Source organism: Setaria italica, chromosome V (genome assembly GCF_000263155.2).
Source record: "Setaria italica strain Yugu1 chromosome V, Setaria_italica_v2.0, whole genome shotgun sequence".
NCBI lineage: Eukaryota > Viridiplantae > Streptophyta > Magnoliopsida > Poales > Poaceae > Setaria > Setaria italica.
In genome coordinates this window covers 14,903,180-14,918,730 of record NC_028454.1, presented here as the reverse complement: position 1 = coordinate 14,918,730, position 15,551 = coordinate 14,903,180, and the positions used below count along the sequence as shown (strand labels likewise).

The 15,551-nt window shown below is 44.2% G+C and overlaps 3 protein-coding genes across 3 annotated transcripts; 2 read left to right on the top strand and 1 right to left on the bottom strand.

Annotated features, from left to right (window-relative positions):
• Window positions 1–2,177: 2,177 nt before the first annotated feature.
• On the top strand, window positions 2,178–5,985 carry LOC101765851 (dnaJ protein ERDJ3B). The gene is made up of 10 exons (XM_004971736.1): window positions 2,178–2,251; window positions 2,703–2,851; window positions 2,955–3,087; window positions 3,982–4,096; window positions 4,289–4,405; window positions 4,641–4,727; window positions 4,986–5,045; window positions 5,130–5,207; window positions 5,655–5,726; window positions 5,821–5,985. Exons 1-10 carry the CDS (start codon window positions 2,178–2,180, stop codon window positions 5,983–5,985), a joined length of 1,050 nt encoding a protein of 349 aa, XP_004971793.1.
• A 5,447-nt stretch (window positions 5,986–11,432) lies between these two features.
• On the top strand, window positions 11,433–12,822 carry LOC101765442. The gene is made up of 3 exons (XM_022826647.1): window positions 11,433–11,531; window positions 11,884–12,173; window positions 12,250–12,822. Exons 1-3 carry the CDS (start codon window positions 11,433–11,435, stop codon window positions 12,605–12,607), a joined length of 747 nt encoding a protein of 248 aa, XP_022682382.1. The 3' UTR covers window positions 12,608–12,822.
• A 131-nt stretch (window positions 12,823–12,953) lies between these two features.
• LOC101770036 (transcription initiation factor TFIID subunit 13) lies at window positions 12,954–15,419 on the bottom strand. The gene is made up of 5 exons (XM_004968637.2): window positions 14,846–15,419; window positions 14,682–14,719; window positions 14,337–14,396; window positions 13,341–13,415; window positions 12,954–13,265 (listed from the first exon to the last, which is right to left on the bottom strand). Exons 1-5 carry the CDS (start codon window positions 15,087–15,089, stop codon window positions 13,152–13,154), a joined length of 531 nt encoding a protein of 176 aa, XP_004968694.1. The 5' UTR covers window positions 15,090–15,419; the 3' UTR covers window positions 12,954–13,151.
• Between the last annotated feature and the right edge of the window lie 132 nt (window positions 15,420–15,551).

The following is a 15,551-nucleotide window of genomic DNA, read 5'->3' as shown; positions in this document are numbered from 1 at the left end:
CATAATGTGTTGTTACAGTAAACATTTGCTAATGATGGATTAATTAGGCTTAATAGATTCGTCTCGCCGTTTAGCCTCCACTTATGTAATGGGCTTTGTAAATAGTCTACGTTTAATACTCCTAATTAGTATTTAAATATTCGATGTGACACGTGCTAAAAATAAGCAAAGGGAACCAAACGCCCCCAGTCTACGCTCTTTTTGACTATTTTCTGCAAGAAAAAACCTTACGTTATGCCTTTTCCTTCAAGATATATCTTACTTCCATAGCCATCATGTACATAATTGGTAAAGGCAGTGATCTTCAATTATAATACCAGCTCCAAAATTGAGTTGTAGCCTTAAAAGTCGAATGAAGCACACTATAAGCATCGACGTTCATTTGACAGGCGAGAAATCGAACTTCATATAGAGGTCGAACTCAACTGATATCAGCATCTGCTTTCACCCACCATGACATTTTTTATCATATAATAATGGGACGGATGACATCAGAGGTCTACGTAGTAATGAGTAATATTCTTGTAAGTTGCATTGATCTATACAGTTGTAGTTTGCGCTAACTAGCTTTCAGTTACTTTTCTTTTAGTATCCAGCATAGTCATGTTGGCCAGAAGGTATGCAGCCGGCCAGCATGAAAAGAAGGGAGAGGAAACAAGTTGATGAGTTCATTTCAAGTTAGGTTAAAATTATCTAATTTCTAAGTTAAGTCTTACACTAAAAAAGCTTTTCAAAATTCAAATTGTTGAAGAATCACCATATGAGGTATGTTTGTCTTAAAGAAAAGTTAAATATTTTGGCAACTTTATACTTTAAGAAGAAGTTACTTGATGAGGTTGATATTGATACCATCATCAACAACTTTGTAGAAATGTTAGAAGAAACTTTTTAAAGAAATATTTACTAATTGTTGGTAGAATATTTTAAAGAAAAATGGCCCTCGATTAACAAATATGAAGAATCTAGATGATAATATTGACAACTTCTAGGTGAAGCTGACATACGAGGACCTCAACTAGAAGGCAGATCCATGAATAAGATTTGAATGCATTATGCTTTGTTCAGTTGGGAAGCAGAGTTTATTAGAAACTTATTATTTTATACAACAATAGACTTCTAATAATGCATTTGATCATTCTAACCAAAATGGTTTCTCTACGAATGACAAAGAACAAAAGATGAAGGTTCACCTCTTTTCTAATGTATTTGCTATATAATTTTTTCTCATTCTAATTATTTCACTCCTTGTATATTCACTATATAGTTTTTTGGTATTGAGCTGGTATTTATGTTTCTAAACAATAAACATGGATGTAAGCCCGTAGCACGGTCACATACCTAGTACTTCCTCTATTCTTTTTTACATGTCATATTAGGTTCGTCCTAAGTCAAATTTTCTCAACTTTAACCAAATTTATAGAAAAATATAACAATATTTACAATTTCAAATTTGTTTCATTGAATTCACCATGAAATATATTTTGATATTGCATATATTTAGAAGTATAAATATTTTAATATTTTATACAAATTTGGTCAAAATTGGACAAGTTTGACTTAAAACAAATCTAATGTGATATGTAAAAAGTAACATAAAACATATCATTAGATGGTATGGCCCAGTGATCCTGCAACCAAGGATTTTTTTTTTTTTGAGAAAGACACCCGATGAAGAGTGTCTCGTATGATATTTATCAAGGAAAACATCACTATTACAAAGGAAAAATAACTTGATATAAAAATAACCTCGTAAATTGCATCGAACATTAAAAATGAAGAAATAGGCCTAGAAGAGATTATGTTTCGCTAGAAAAGAAAAACTGCCTTCACATCACGTGCGCGTTCAATTAGCACGTGCGGTACCCGGAGACTGTAGCCGCGGCCGCCAAAAAGCGCTAGAGCCCGGCCAAAAGCTGGCGCCCGTTGTCCCAAAGGCTCCCCGGCCATTGCCACGCACGCCAACCGCGCACCAAAGATGAAACGTCACTCCTCGGAGCTCTCGACCCGCGGGGCGAGTCGATCGATCGAGAGGAAGACGAAGGGGCGCCGGCGATGGGAATCCGATCCCGTACCGGGCACGCTCGCTCGCTCTCCACAACGCCAGCTACGCTCTGTCGTCTTGTCTGACCCTGTCGTTTGAGGCTTTAGCCAAGGCGAGGCGTCTCGTGGTGGGGGCAATGGCGGCACAGAGGAGAGCGGCGCTGTTCGCCACCGTCCTCCTCCTGCACCACGCGGTGTCTACACTTGCTGGGTACGGCCCTGGATCCGTCACAGCTTGGTTTCCGGATTCTGATTCTCTATCCGTGGTTATTTTCTTCGTGTTATTGGGGTTCGATTTGTCGACGCGTGTAGTTGCATCAGAGCGGTCTCTGTTGTGGGGAAATCGCATCTTGCTAATGGTTTAGAATCGCTGCTCAAACAAAATCACTTCCTTCGTTGCTGGAAGCTGAGAGTTCTTTGCTGCATTTGATCATATATATCTTCTCTAAGTTCTCTTACTACAATTTCCTCTTCCTTTTACCATTCAACTGCTAGCTACTCCTACCTAGTATGTTCTCAGTTCTGGAACTCCTGGTTGCTCAAATTCTGAGTAGTTTTTCTCCCCTCCTTAATAATATTTCACAACATCACCTGTAAGCATTGATGATTTATACTGATCATTCTTTTTTTAAAATATTTTTCATATGCAACCAATGGATCAGAACGAGCTACTATGACATACTGCAAGTGTCGAAAGATGCATCAGAGGAGCAAATCAAGAGGGCGTACCGCAAGCTTGCGCTGAAATACCACCCTGACAAGAACCCCAACAACGAGGAGGCCGACACACGATTTGCCGAGATCAACAATGGTATGTACTGGTACTATGGAGAACAAAAGGGAAATACTTGAGTGCTCATGCTCGGGTTTTAAAGTGTTGGTGGGTATTGAGTGGTGAAGCTGTCAACTTGCAGCCTATGAGGTCTTGATGGATCAGGAGAAGAGGAAGGTCTATGACTGGTATGGCGAGGATGGGTTGAAGCAATTCCAGGGCGAGCGTAGTGGCGGAGGTGGTCGTACTATGAACTTCAAACACGTGTTTAGCAAGTAAGAAGAAAAGTTCACGTTATCTTATTGTTTTGTTTTGATCATATATCATCTTATCATGATTGCTAAATATATTAATGTTTATGACATAGAACAACAAACTTGTTGTAAGCTACATTGCATTATATATTGATGCCATTATGTTTTTGAACTTAAAATTGTGGGTTCCTTACTTCAACAAGATCTATCTTGTTTGTCGAAGAACGACATGATAGACTCTCATTTTTCCAAAAACATTTCTCGAGCCTTTTCTGGATTAGTAAAGTATATGTAGTTGCTAAACAAAAATACAGTAAAATGTCTCAATTTATTTTTGTTGGGTCCATAGATATTTGAAAACGAGGATTGTAGAACCATATTATTGATGCTCCTTGCCAACCCATTTTGTCTGTACGTGAATTTTAGGATTTGGTATAATGGGATCAATCCTTTCAGGACATGGATCATGTTACACCTTTAATTTATTCTTTATCTGGGGGATTTACTAAAAATGTTTTGTAAATGAAAATAATCAATGTGGAATAGAAGTTTTTTTTTTCATGATTTAATTTGAAAGTATTAAAATTTTTGTCAGTCAAGACTATTATGTCGCAAGTTCTGGTCTGTTAGAATTTGGCTCCATGAAAGAATAGAATACATCCATGTGGTACGTGTCTGATTGTCCTTGTCCTTTATATATATTTGTTCACCTAACAATAAACAAACTCCATATGCTAAAATTTTAGTGCATAAGTACACTAGTGCACTCCTGTCATGCACATTTGTTTATTACTGATTAATATACCATTAGGCAGATATATCCTGTTACTAAAAATATGTTATTCATATTTAGTTGAACAAATATTTTAGCATATTTCTATGGTACCTAAATTTTTTTGTTCATAAAATATTCAGCTTTTTTGGTGGCCGAGGGATGGAAAAGGAGGGAGAGCAAATAACTAAGGGTGATGATGTAATTGTTGAATTGGATGCTTCACTCGAGGACTTATACATGGGTGGTTCCGTAAAGGTAACATCAGTTTGCAACTCATAACTCATGATAGAAAAAGCCATTAGAGTCCTGATAACATTTTTAAGTCATTCCTCAAGTAAGCTTCAGATTTTTATGGAAACGGTTTGCACTTTTTTTAAGTGGACGATTTGCACTTATAGAAGCTTATAATTATTTGCTTTAACTTGGTATTTCATTGGTGAATGATAGGTTTGGAGGGAGAAAAATATGATTAAACAAGCTCCAGGCAAGAGGCGATGCAAATGTAGGAATGAAATTCGCCAACGAGAAATCGCTCCTGGAGTGTTCTATCAAATTAGTGAGCAGGTAATTTCTAAACCGTCAGATTCTTTTCTGCAGATGGTATGATCTAGAACCTATATTTTTTATATTACTATAATGGAATATGTTCAGATATGCTTTCTTGTTTAATCTTTTCATGCTTTTCATGATGAAGAGCATTCATCTTCCATATTTTATTTTGAAGGGTCATATGTGATCAGTGTACTAGATCTGGTTTGCTACATTCTGCAATGACATGAGGATACACTTCCTTTTCCAGGTTTGTGAGACATGCCCAAATGTGAAGTATGTAAGAGAAGGTGATTCCATTAACGTTGATATTGAAAAGGGAATGCCAGATGGACAGGTACCAAGCAACTGCATATTGTTTGTTCCAGTGATTTATCTATAGTGGTTTGCATCATGCAACCTTTGGAGCGACATAGCTGAACTACCGCTTCTTTACTATTCTAACCAACAACATTTTTTCCCTTTTCTTGCATGAACATCATTACAGGAATCGCTTAAGCTGATTAACTACAGCATGTGGAATTATGTGTGCGAAGCACTTTTGGTTTATTCCATTCTGTATGATCTTAATAGATTATATCTTTTCTTCTTTCAGGAAATTTTATTTTGCGAGGAAGGTGAACCTAAGATTGACGGAGAGCCTAGTGATTTGAAGGTTGTTAGGGTTTTTTATGCAAATTACATACCGAATAATCAGCTTAGCAGCATCTTTCTCTGACAAAAATCACTTTCTGAGCAGTTTAAGATCCGGACAACACAGCATGAGCGCTTTAGAAGAGAAGGCAATGATTTACATGCAGCAATGACAATTTCACTAGTAGTGTTCACTGCTTCAGTCTTGTTCTCTCGCTAGTAGTTCTACCTAAATAGAAATTAGATAGATCTTCCGCAGAGGACCTTTGATCAAAGAAGAAGGTCCAATCGCGTTAGAAAACCAATAAAAATATTTATGCTTGTTCATGGATGAATATCTTGATAGATAGATGTCAAGAAATAGAAAAGGCATTCAGTTGTAAGCTGATGGGCTCTTGTTACACTCTAAGATAGAAATTCAGCCAAACAATTGTGTCAATATTTCTGCCGATTCTTTGGTGTCCATGAAGGCTGAAGTCTGAACCTCTAGCCTCATTTTCATTCCACCAGAGCGGCCATCCATTAGCTTACTTATCTCATGGCAGCTTAGAGCAACTTTGGCAGTCATCACCACCTCTTCCATTAATTCTGTTGTCATTTGTCAACCACTGAGCTCCCATTTCTGTTGCAGCTCAAAGCTCTTGTTGGTTTCAAGAAGAACTTCAACCACCTCGACAACCATTCAGTGGAAATCGGTACCGAGGTAACTAGGGGGTAATTTTGAGTTTTGTACACCTCAAGAATTCATCATGTGTGCAAGTACAATAGCTCAACTTTGCATTGCTGTGAATCTGCAGGGGATCACCAAGCCGAAAGAGGTTAGGAAGTTCGAAGGTGAGGGCATGCCACTGTACCAAAGCAGCAGTAAAGGAGACCTCTACATCACTTTCGATGTAGTCTTCCCAGAACACCTAACTGATGACCAGAAGGCCAAGCTGACGAGCATTTTAAGTTTTCTTTAGGGTCAACGAGCATTTTCAGTTAAACACCGTCAGTTTTGACTCCTGGACTAATTGTAGAGAACATAAGTGAACAGACAAATGGCAGCTTGAATGTTGTATTTTAGCTGTTGTTGCTCAGAGTCACAGGCCAGATATAGACAATGTTCATGCAATTTCTCATGCATATACAAACAAGCATTTAGCCTGACCAAAAGCAAACCGAATTGTCATCTCAAGTCAATCGGTCTATGTCTCTATCCTGCCATCCCGTCATGAACAGTCGCCCTGCAGATTCCAGGTCTTCGGTCTAGTCTTCTTTGTTTTTCTTCTCCAGCCCCACTACACTACCCTTTCTCTTTACTCTCTTCCCTCACCTCTGGCAGCTAGCTTTGAGCTCGGTAGGTGAACAAGTGGAGCAGCTAGAGAGAGAGTGATCCTCCATGGGAGAGTGATCCTCCATGGGAAACATCCTCAGGTGCTTTGAGGGACAAGAAGACCATCAAGGTCCAGTGGTTCACGGGGGCGGCAGCCACTACCCCTACTACCAGCCGCAGTACTACGGCCATGGTCCGCCGGCCGCTGCTCCTCGGCCTCATCAACAGGCTCTAGGCCCCCATGGCGACACGCCAGTCACCGCCAGCGGCGCCACCGCCCTGAAGCAGGTTCGAATCCACATCCATGCTAAAAAAAAAATATTGCCGGTGTCCAGTAGCATACAGTGTTCTTCCTCCATTTCCTTCCCCACCTTGTGCCCCTAGTCCCTACTGTTCTCTGTTTCCTTCCCCATCCTGGGTTCCTAGTTCCTACTGTTCTCTATTAATAAATCGGCGTCCAAATCTTAACACCGACTCTCTAGAAGTAGCATTAAAGTGGTGTGACACCACTTCTTTAGTGACTTCATACCCACACTACTCTGAGAAGACCTTCACATCGATAACAACACGGGAGACCAACTCTCTACAAGAAAGTCTAAATCTTTTATTCACCTACTCACAACTTAATACAACACTTACTCTTACACTCTTTATATGGCTACGGGTGGAGGAGGAGCAAGACAAGTGGACTTCTTCCTGCATAAGAAGACAAGTTAAAAACGCAACAAGTACAAAAAATTAGTACTCGGGGGCTGAGGCCACGGGTACTTACGCTACTTGGCGGGTTGGCGGCGCAGTACTACCGCATGATCGTCGGGATTGCTCTCGTATGTTTCAACAGGCGCCTCAATCACGCCATGACTTCATCCACGGAGATGTCATCGGATGTCATCCGGGATGGATCGTTAGGGCCCGAGTAGTCGTATCCCCAAGAGCAGCGCAGTTGCAAGATTGGACTCGCCTCTTCATAAAACTGAAAGCTACTCCGACTCCAATCAATCCTTGCGACTTGAGTACGACAATCTTCTCCAGAAGCTCGGGTAGCTGAAGGCTGTCTCCATGGGTTGGCTCGTCCAACCACCGGTTGTTCCATACTAAGCGGTAGTCTGTCACCTTGGGTAGTTGGGCTCATGATTCCTGATGTAACACCACCTCTCCTTCCAGCCAGAATGAGAGTCAATCAGCTCGTAATCCAAGTACAAGCCTTTGACTTTCTCCCGCAGTTGAATGCTTGCACTCCGACTACTTTGGTATAGTCCATTCTAGACTGGGACTTGACTCTGAAGAACTTGCGGAAAAGTTAAAAGTTTGGCTGGATTCCGAGAAAAGCTTCACACAGATGCACAAAAATAGCAATGTGCAGAATAAAGTTGGGGTTAAGATGGACTAACTCCAGCTTGTAATAATTCAGAAGACCGCAGAAAAGGTCCGATGTGGGCAAAGCCAAACCACGCTCAATAAAGTGCGTGAAGATTACCGTCTCATGGGTGTAGCTCTCCATTAGCTAGGGGTTGCCAAAGGCAGCCCTCCAGTTGATGAAGTCTTGGTCCTGGAGAAGATTGGCATCTACATATGCATGGATATCCGCCTCCTTCAGCACGTATTTCTTCCAGGCGCACGCTTGATTTGGCGGAGCTGTTTGATCAGTCTTGCCATACTTTGGAGCCAGCAACTGGATCTCCTTCTTCTTCTCAGTCTTCCTTTTCTTGCTCTCCGCAACTTTGCTAGATGTCGCCTTCTTTCCCGTTCGTGTTGCCACGAGGATTTTCTTGCGCATGCGCTCAGGGGCTAAGAGGTGGGGGACGGTGGCGCTCGGGCTCAAGGATTGAGCAGCGATGACACTAGGGCTACAGTGTGGAAGATGAAAGAGTGGATGGCTTGGGTAAAACGGAAGGGATAATTTGCTCCGTTATTTATAACCGCAGCACAGTTAAAACAGAGACGGGATTAACGGGAATATTCCATTTTTAAACGCCTAAAGTTATCACTTGACAGTTTCTAATTTTTTTTTGAAAGAAATAAGGTTACTTTTGGCAAACGGTCACATTGCCAGTGGTTGACCCTTATACCCAAACTAGTCGTGTAACGGCTCGGGGGCTGTGTGCCATGTGCCCATTGGCTAAAAAGCTAAAATATTTTTTCTTTGGGTTTTAAGGAAGAAAGATATGTGAAATTATAGGATTGACCCACAGCCTAATTCTTTGATTCAACATAAGGCTTGGGAGCCACTCCATTTAGAGTGTATATAATTTAAGATTGAAGATTTAAGACCAAATTAAACAAACCTTGAGCACATTCTAGCCGCATGGCAGTACTCGAGTACGTTCGAAGACCCAATCCGATGGAGTACTCAAATAGCACCACAAACTAGTCGAAGGCATCTACAGAAGTACTCGGGACTGCTATATTTGACTAAAAAAATATTTGGGGGCTTATCGTTCATACATATATGGGTCCATTGGAAGGTTTGGACAGTCCTAAATACGGGGTTGTACACTGAGATGTGTCAGACATGGAGACTACAATGCAGGACGGTGTGGTCTACATGGAGGACCAGAACTAGTCGAGAATTAGGAAATTATTCATAGCAAATAGAGTAGGACTTACTAGTCGAATCCGAATAGTATTCTTTCATATAACCGACCTGTAACCCTATCCCCGACAATATAAGGCGATGCAAGGACCCCCTCCAAACACATTCAATCCAATACAATACAACCAACACACACGACATAGGGTATTACACGACATAAGCGGCCCGATCCTGTCTAAATAATGTGTTCGAGTTCACCTTCGAGTTCCTGATCTCAACAAGCCCCACGTATAAAACACTACCTCGGGTACCCCCCCGATAGGTTGCTGGGTCTAAACACCCACAGCTACCCTACCATGACACCACTACACTACATGGCAACCTTGCCATCTCTTCACCTATGGCTCACATGCCACTCTATGCCATGGTATGGCTAGTAGGGAGGTGAGCACTTCTATTTATAGGTGCTCACAATCATTGTGATGTTACTATGTGGCAACTTCAACACTCTTCCATACAAAAAATCCTAACTCTATAACCCTTCTTATTCTTATCTAGTTTCTTATATTTCTACCATTCTAAAATATCTAGTTTTAGAGTATTCTACACTTCACCATGAAGTATGGCAACTATAGCTCATGCATTCTCTCCAATTTTCTAGAACCTTCTTACCTTGCCATGATCTTATCCTTGTACATGGCAAAGTTAGTATCTTGAGATCTCCACAATCTTCTAAAATGTTCCAAGTATGCATTGCGTATTTCAACACTCCCCCTCAATGCATACTTGTCTCGAGTGGTCGAACCATTTCGTCTCGCTACCATTGGATCTTCTGGGCTCTGCCATTACAAATCTTCTTCTTCACTTTCCCTCATGACATGGTCTCTCTTCCTTCAACTCATATGCCTCTGTCTTCGGTTGGAGGTTCCACGTAGACTTGATGCATCCATGCATCTCTTCTTTCTTCTTCACCCTTCTAGTTGTCTGTCCTCTAGATGCTTCATGGTACAAAGGCAAAATAACTTTAGCTGGCAAAGCATTGTCATACCTGAGATCTTCAGAACTGCGTCCTTTCAGAATTTTGTTCGCCTTATCATGCTCCTCCAAATCTTCATGGATCACCAATGCCCCATGTGTATCTTCACCATGCTCTTGTGGCTCCTCGTCATCATGAAGACTAGACTCTATTGTTCCATCTTTAATATCTTCCTCCTCGTTGCTTAGAGCCTCCCAATCTTCATCACTATCATATCCAAATATTACGAATCCTTCAGAAATATCTGGAACTCTCACATCCACGGAGAAGCCACCTTCTACATCCCACTCTTCTTCTTCTTCTTCTTCTTCTTTAACGCTAGTTGATCGAGTTTCACCTTCTGTCATCTTCAATTGTGGTAGCTGCCTCAGCATCCCACTCTTCTTCACTTGGGCACGTACTCAAGACAACTTCTTTCGTTGTAGCCACGCTTCCTTCTGAGTGTCTCCGTGGACTCCGGCAGTCCCGTACCAGATGTCCCTTCTTACCACAGTTGAAGCACTCACATCTTCTTCTCCTCTCGCTCTTGACCCACTCTTGGTCATCTTCGTCGCCGCTCTCTTGTTAAGCTCCCCCTGAATAGCTACTCTTTTTTGGGCAACGACTATCACCTCTTGTCCACTCATTCGCCTCTCCTTGGCCTCTCAGTGGACCCTTCTTCCTGATGAAGAGTACACCCTCTTTATCCTTCTCCTCCAAAGTGATGTTGCCCATCTTCTTGGCTAATGTCTCCTAATTAGCCAATAAATTCTCCAGCTCCACCAAGGACGGCTGTACTGGCCATCCACTCACTGCAGCCATAAACCCACTGTACTCAGGTCTTAGGCTGTTGATCATGATCCTTCTCATCCGAGCTTCACTGACCTTCTTGTCGTTGTCAAGATTTGCGGATCAAGACTCTAGACTAGTAAATTTCTTTTATGCGCGTAAGGCTTCGGATGGTGGCGTGGGAGACACGGGGTTAGACTGGTTCGGGCAAAGGAAGCCCTACGTCCAGTATCGAGGCAGCTCGTGTTACCCACGCGGGGTTCTGTAGTAGGGGTTACAGAAAGACGAGAGAGGGAGCTGATCCCAGGTCTCTTGTGTGAGCTTGTGCTCTAAGGGACTGTGAGAATGTGCTGTTGGTTTGAGGAAAAGAGTCTCCGTCCCCGTCTCATGGCCTCCGGTCCTCCTTTTATAGCGCAAGAGAGAGACCGAGGTTACAGTTGAGACGGGCCTTAGGGGAAGAAGTAGAAAAGATAAGCCAAGTAGAGAAACAATACAAAGGGGGAGGGCCCCGAGGCCGCCGCTCTCGTTCCGGCCCCCGGTCTCCGTCAACGCGCCCGACGAGGGAGGGCGATTCCCTCCCGATCTTGTCGATGATCTCCCTGGTCGCCGTCGCCGTCGAGCGTGATGATGAGCCTTAGCCTCAGCATCCGTGCCCGCCGGGGAGGAAGCCCGAGTCTGTTGCCCCACCGATTATCGTAAGACCCGGACGTCGCGTCCCTGACACTGCCGTTGGGAGCACGGGGCGCGAGAGTAAGGGATGCGTCCTCCTGTGTCGTTCGGCGCGGCTCATGAGTACCCTGTGGCGAATCAGAAGGAGCTGCGACCACTGCAGCCCGCGCCGCACGGCCGCGCACCGGTATTCGTGACCGGTTACGTTGGGGATGCCGCTCCCCTCTTGGCTTGACAGGGCCGCGGCGCATTTATGGCGAGGTCGACAGGGGGACCCACGAGATTGTTATCCTGATCCTCCAGCCCGCGCTCGAGGAGAATATCCGTCTCGTGGACCCGAGTGAGTCCGACCCCCGCGTCCAGGGTCGGGCGAGGCGGAGTTTCTGTGGTGGGGGCCGGGCGCTCCCGACCCCGGTTCCCTGGGTCGGACGAGGCGGAAACTTGCAGCGAGGGGTCAGGCGCTCCCAACCCTGGGACCGCGGTCGGGCGAGGCGGAGCCTTGCGGCGAGGGGTCGGGCGCTCCCGACTCAGTTGGCAAGTGCCTCGCTGATCGTCTGCAGGTCTCCAACGTCTGGGTCGGCAACGCTGGGAGTGTCAAGCTCAGGGGGGTCAGTTTCACCAGTAAAGGCTTTGGCATTGAGCGTGTGAGAGATGACTACAAGCAGCTGTCCAGGGTCCTCCAGGCGCTGATCAGAATCTCAGGTGGGGATATCACCAAAGTGCCTCCGGACTACAGAGAATTCCTCGCGCTCTTGGGTAATGACAACCTTACAATGAGAGATGAATTCTTGATTGTGAACCATGCCGCGCTGCTGCCCATGAAAAACCGGTAAATTTTTCAACTCGGTTTCGTCGTCTTTGATTTGTTTGATGACATTTGCTCATTTTGTTACTCGTGTTCACAGCACTGAGGTCTTCCTGATGCTACACAATATAATTGTCAAATACCTTGGTCGTACAAACCGGGCAAAGAAGAGGAGGATCCTCTCGAAGCTCCCCTACGAGAATGACTGGTTGGATACTGCCAGGGCAAATGCACAGATCAACAAGTGGGTTGTCAAATGCCAAAACGAGTACAGAAGGACTCAGCTCGATCTACTGCGGCTCAACAGAAATGTAAGAAGCCACTTGCATGAGTACAACGATGACAACATTGAGGAAATCCTGTATTGTGAATGGCCCGAGCTGCTCATGGACATGGTGAAGTTGTTGCACTTGGAAGGTGAGCTCGAAGACACTGACATTCAAAACAAGTTCGGCTAGTCCTCCAACAGCAAAACAGATGTATTTTGCACTCCCTGCGGTTGTTAAGCTACTGCTCTTCGATCTTCAGTGCCAAAAGTCTGTGGAGTGATATGCTACCTGGCTTATGTAATGGGCTAGTTGATTCCTCAAGTTATCTCAACTTGAAGGTAAAGCTGGGTCAGCTTTATAAAACTATGATGTTAAATGTTGCCTTAAAACTCAAACTACTCGCTGAGTTTGCATTCAGCCTTTAATCTCTTAATGTAGGTTCTTGGACAGCTTGCTTAATGCGTATCCGAAACAAAAGGCCAAAATGTGTGGTTTATGTTAAGCGATAATACCTTATCAGAAGTGCTTTCTGAAGTTTAAACATGGGAACGCACAGGTGAACTGTTGTCAGTACGTATCAAGTGTTAAGTATTGGCAACAGGAATGATGCAATATTCTTGTCAGTACAAGGAAAGCCCTCAAAAACCAACATTATTGATTCCTTTCAGCAGAAACAACTGGATGGAAAACTAATGCAGATCGTATGATGGTTTCTGAGGCTTCTGCGAAGATATCATACGGCATTTGTGGCAAGCGTCTCTTCATCAACGTCAAAAGCTTTCCTTGCTTGCTTGAGCTCTTCATTCATGGAGAGTAGTTCAGTAGCTCGGTGCAGTTTCCGCATATCCTAAATGCCAGCACAAAAGTGTGAGCTGCACTGCAAATAAGCAAGGTAATCAAATGTGGAGTTCAGAAAATGTACCTTGCGTATAAGGTAAAGAAAATCCTCTGTCAAGAGCTTCCCCCTCTTTGATGCAACATTCTGTGCCTTGTGCACCTGGGAAAAGGTACATTATGAATCCACCGAATGATGAAGCTGCAGACAATAGTAAACTACTGTACATGCCAGATGTGTCTGTGATTTTGTCCATCTACCGAGTCGCAGGAATACTTGCACACAGTAATCATCTACTACATAATTGATATTTCCAACCACATTCCCTGATAGTGCACACCAGTATATATTTGAAGCACATCAATTTGCTCAAAATGGAGTGCGGAGTGTGGATGGCAGATGGGGAAAGGCATGGCTGTTAACCAAACAGCACATAATTTTCATAATTCCAAATCATGCATGAATAAACATAATGCATGTCCAGAAAGTAACCAAATGGACAAATCAGAGTCTCATGTGACAGATAAATTTTCACTCTGTAATCAGTACGAACTCATGATAAAAGTTCTGAATCATTTGACAAAGCCCTGATGCCAACTACTTGATGTGAACAAATTCATGTCTAGTATAAATTCCAATCTAAAGCAATGCACAAATAACAGCAATTACCAAAGTCTTGTAATGAAAGATATAATGTGGCATAAAGAGGCATTGGACAATGGGCGCAGCACAGAGTCAAAACTCGATACGCAGCTACACACTGACTTCTAAATATATACAAAAATGGGCATGCTGCATATGCATACCACAAAAAAGATCTCAAAAAGCATACTAGCCCGTAATGACATCTGGAAGCTTCTATAAGCATGGTCTGTCGTCTTAGGACACCAGAGCATGGAGTTCAAGAAGGTAATAAACATAAATGTTGAAACAGGAATAACATTTCATAATACAGAATAATAAAAAACAGGGTCATAGATGCAAAGCATCAATCATTTTTTCCTTCCATCAACATAGCCTTACAATTAGTGAGCATAGCATCGCAGACATAGCACAGAAGACAGAAACACAAAATAAGCTTACCAGATCAGTGACATATTCCACAACAATGTCCTCCACAAGTGCAACGGTTTCGGGAAGTGGCTGCAAAGTCAAGAACACCACATATGAGCAAAGCAGATTTTAATTTTTTTTTAAGGAAAAACGATGTGCCTCTTACTAATTACATGGAAGCTATTTAAATCATCATATATTAGCATTGTGAATTGAAGGTTCCATGCAGATTATCATCACTACAGCATACTGCCTTTTATCATCAGTTGCAATCTAAATTCTTGCTCTATACTATACTAACAGCATCACAGTCCACAGCATATCCTTGGATGAACAAGTTAAAGAACTAAACAGATAACAGTTCAGTGAACTCACATTTGGATCGTCCCCAAATCCGTACATCATGTGCTGCACTGCAAGAACGTCAACAAAAATTGCAAACACACAAAATGAGAATGAGCCGAAACTGAATTTGAATGCCCAAAAGACAGAACAAAGGCTAAAATTAGCCAAACAGGGGATTATAAACGGCCACGTACGGTCTTTCTGGAAGACGCCGCGCTTGCGCTTGAGGGTGGTGGCGGACGCGTCGGCGCCCCCAGCGGCGTGGTGGTGGGAGGACGAAGCCTGGCCCGCGGCCGCGGCCTGCGCCGCCGCCGACTTGCCCTTGGACGGCGTCCCCGATGGGCCGGGCGTCGCGGCGTGGTGCCCGCTAGGGTTCTGCGCCGACGACTTGCCCTTGGACGGGGCCGCCGCTGGGGCGGGCGTGGCGGGGTTCTGCATCCCCTGCGGAGGCCGGTGGTACGGCGGACGGCGCGCGCGGGGGGGTGGGGAGCGCGGGGGTGGGAGGGGAGGGAAGGCGGTGAGGGGAGCAGGGCGGGGAGAGGAGTTCGAATTCGGAGGGCAAGAGGGGGAATGGCACGAACCGCGGCAGCCGGCTCGCAAGTCGCAGCTCTGGGCTCCCAGTCTCTCAGATGCGTCGCGGTCGCGGAGGCGGGGGCGAGGGCTGGGCTGGCGGTGGCGGTGGCGTGGCCGGCGAGGCGGCCGCCACGGCGGTGGAGCGTGCCTTGACTGATTCGGGATCAGACAGCGGCGAAGGCGACGCGCGGACGGTCTCCTGGATTCCAAGTACCATCGGGCATCTGCTTTATACTTTCTTGAAGCACAAAAGCCCGGGCGAAGCCTGAGCCCAGCCCGGGCATGGCCCAATTTTGGCCACCAGTCCTCTATGGAAAATTTTATGGG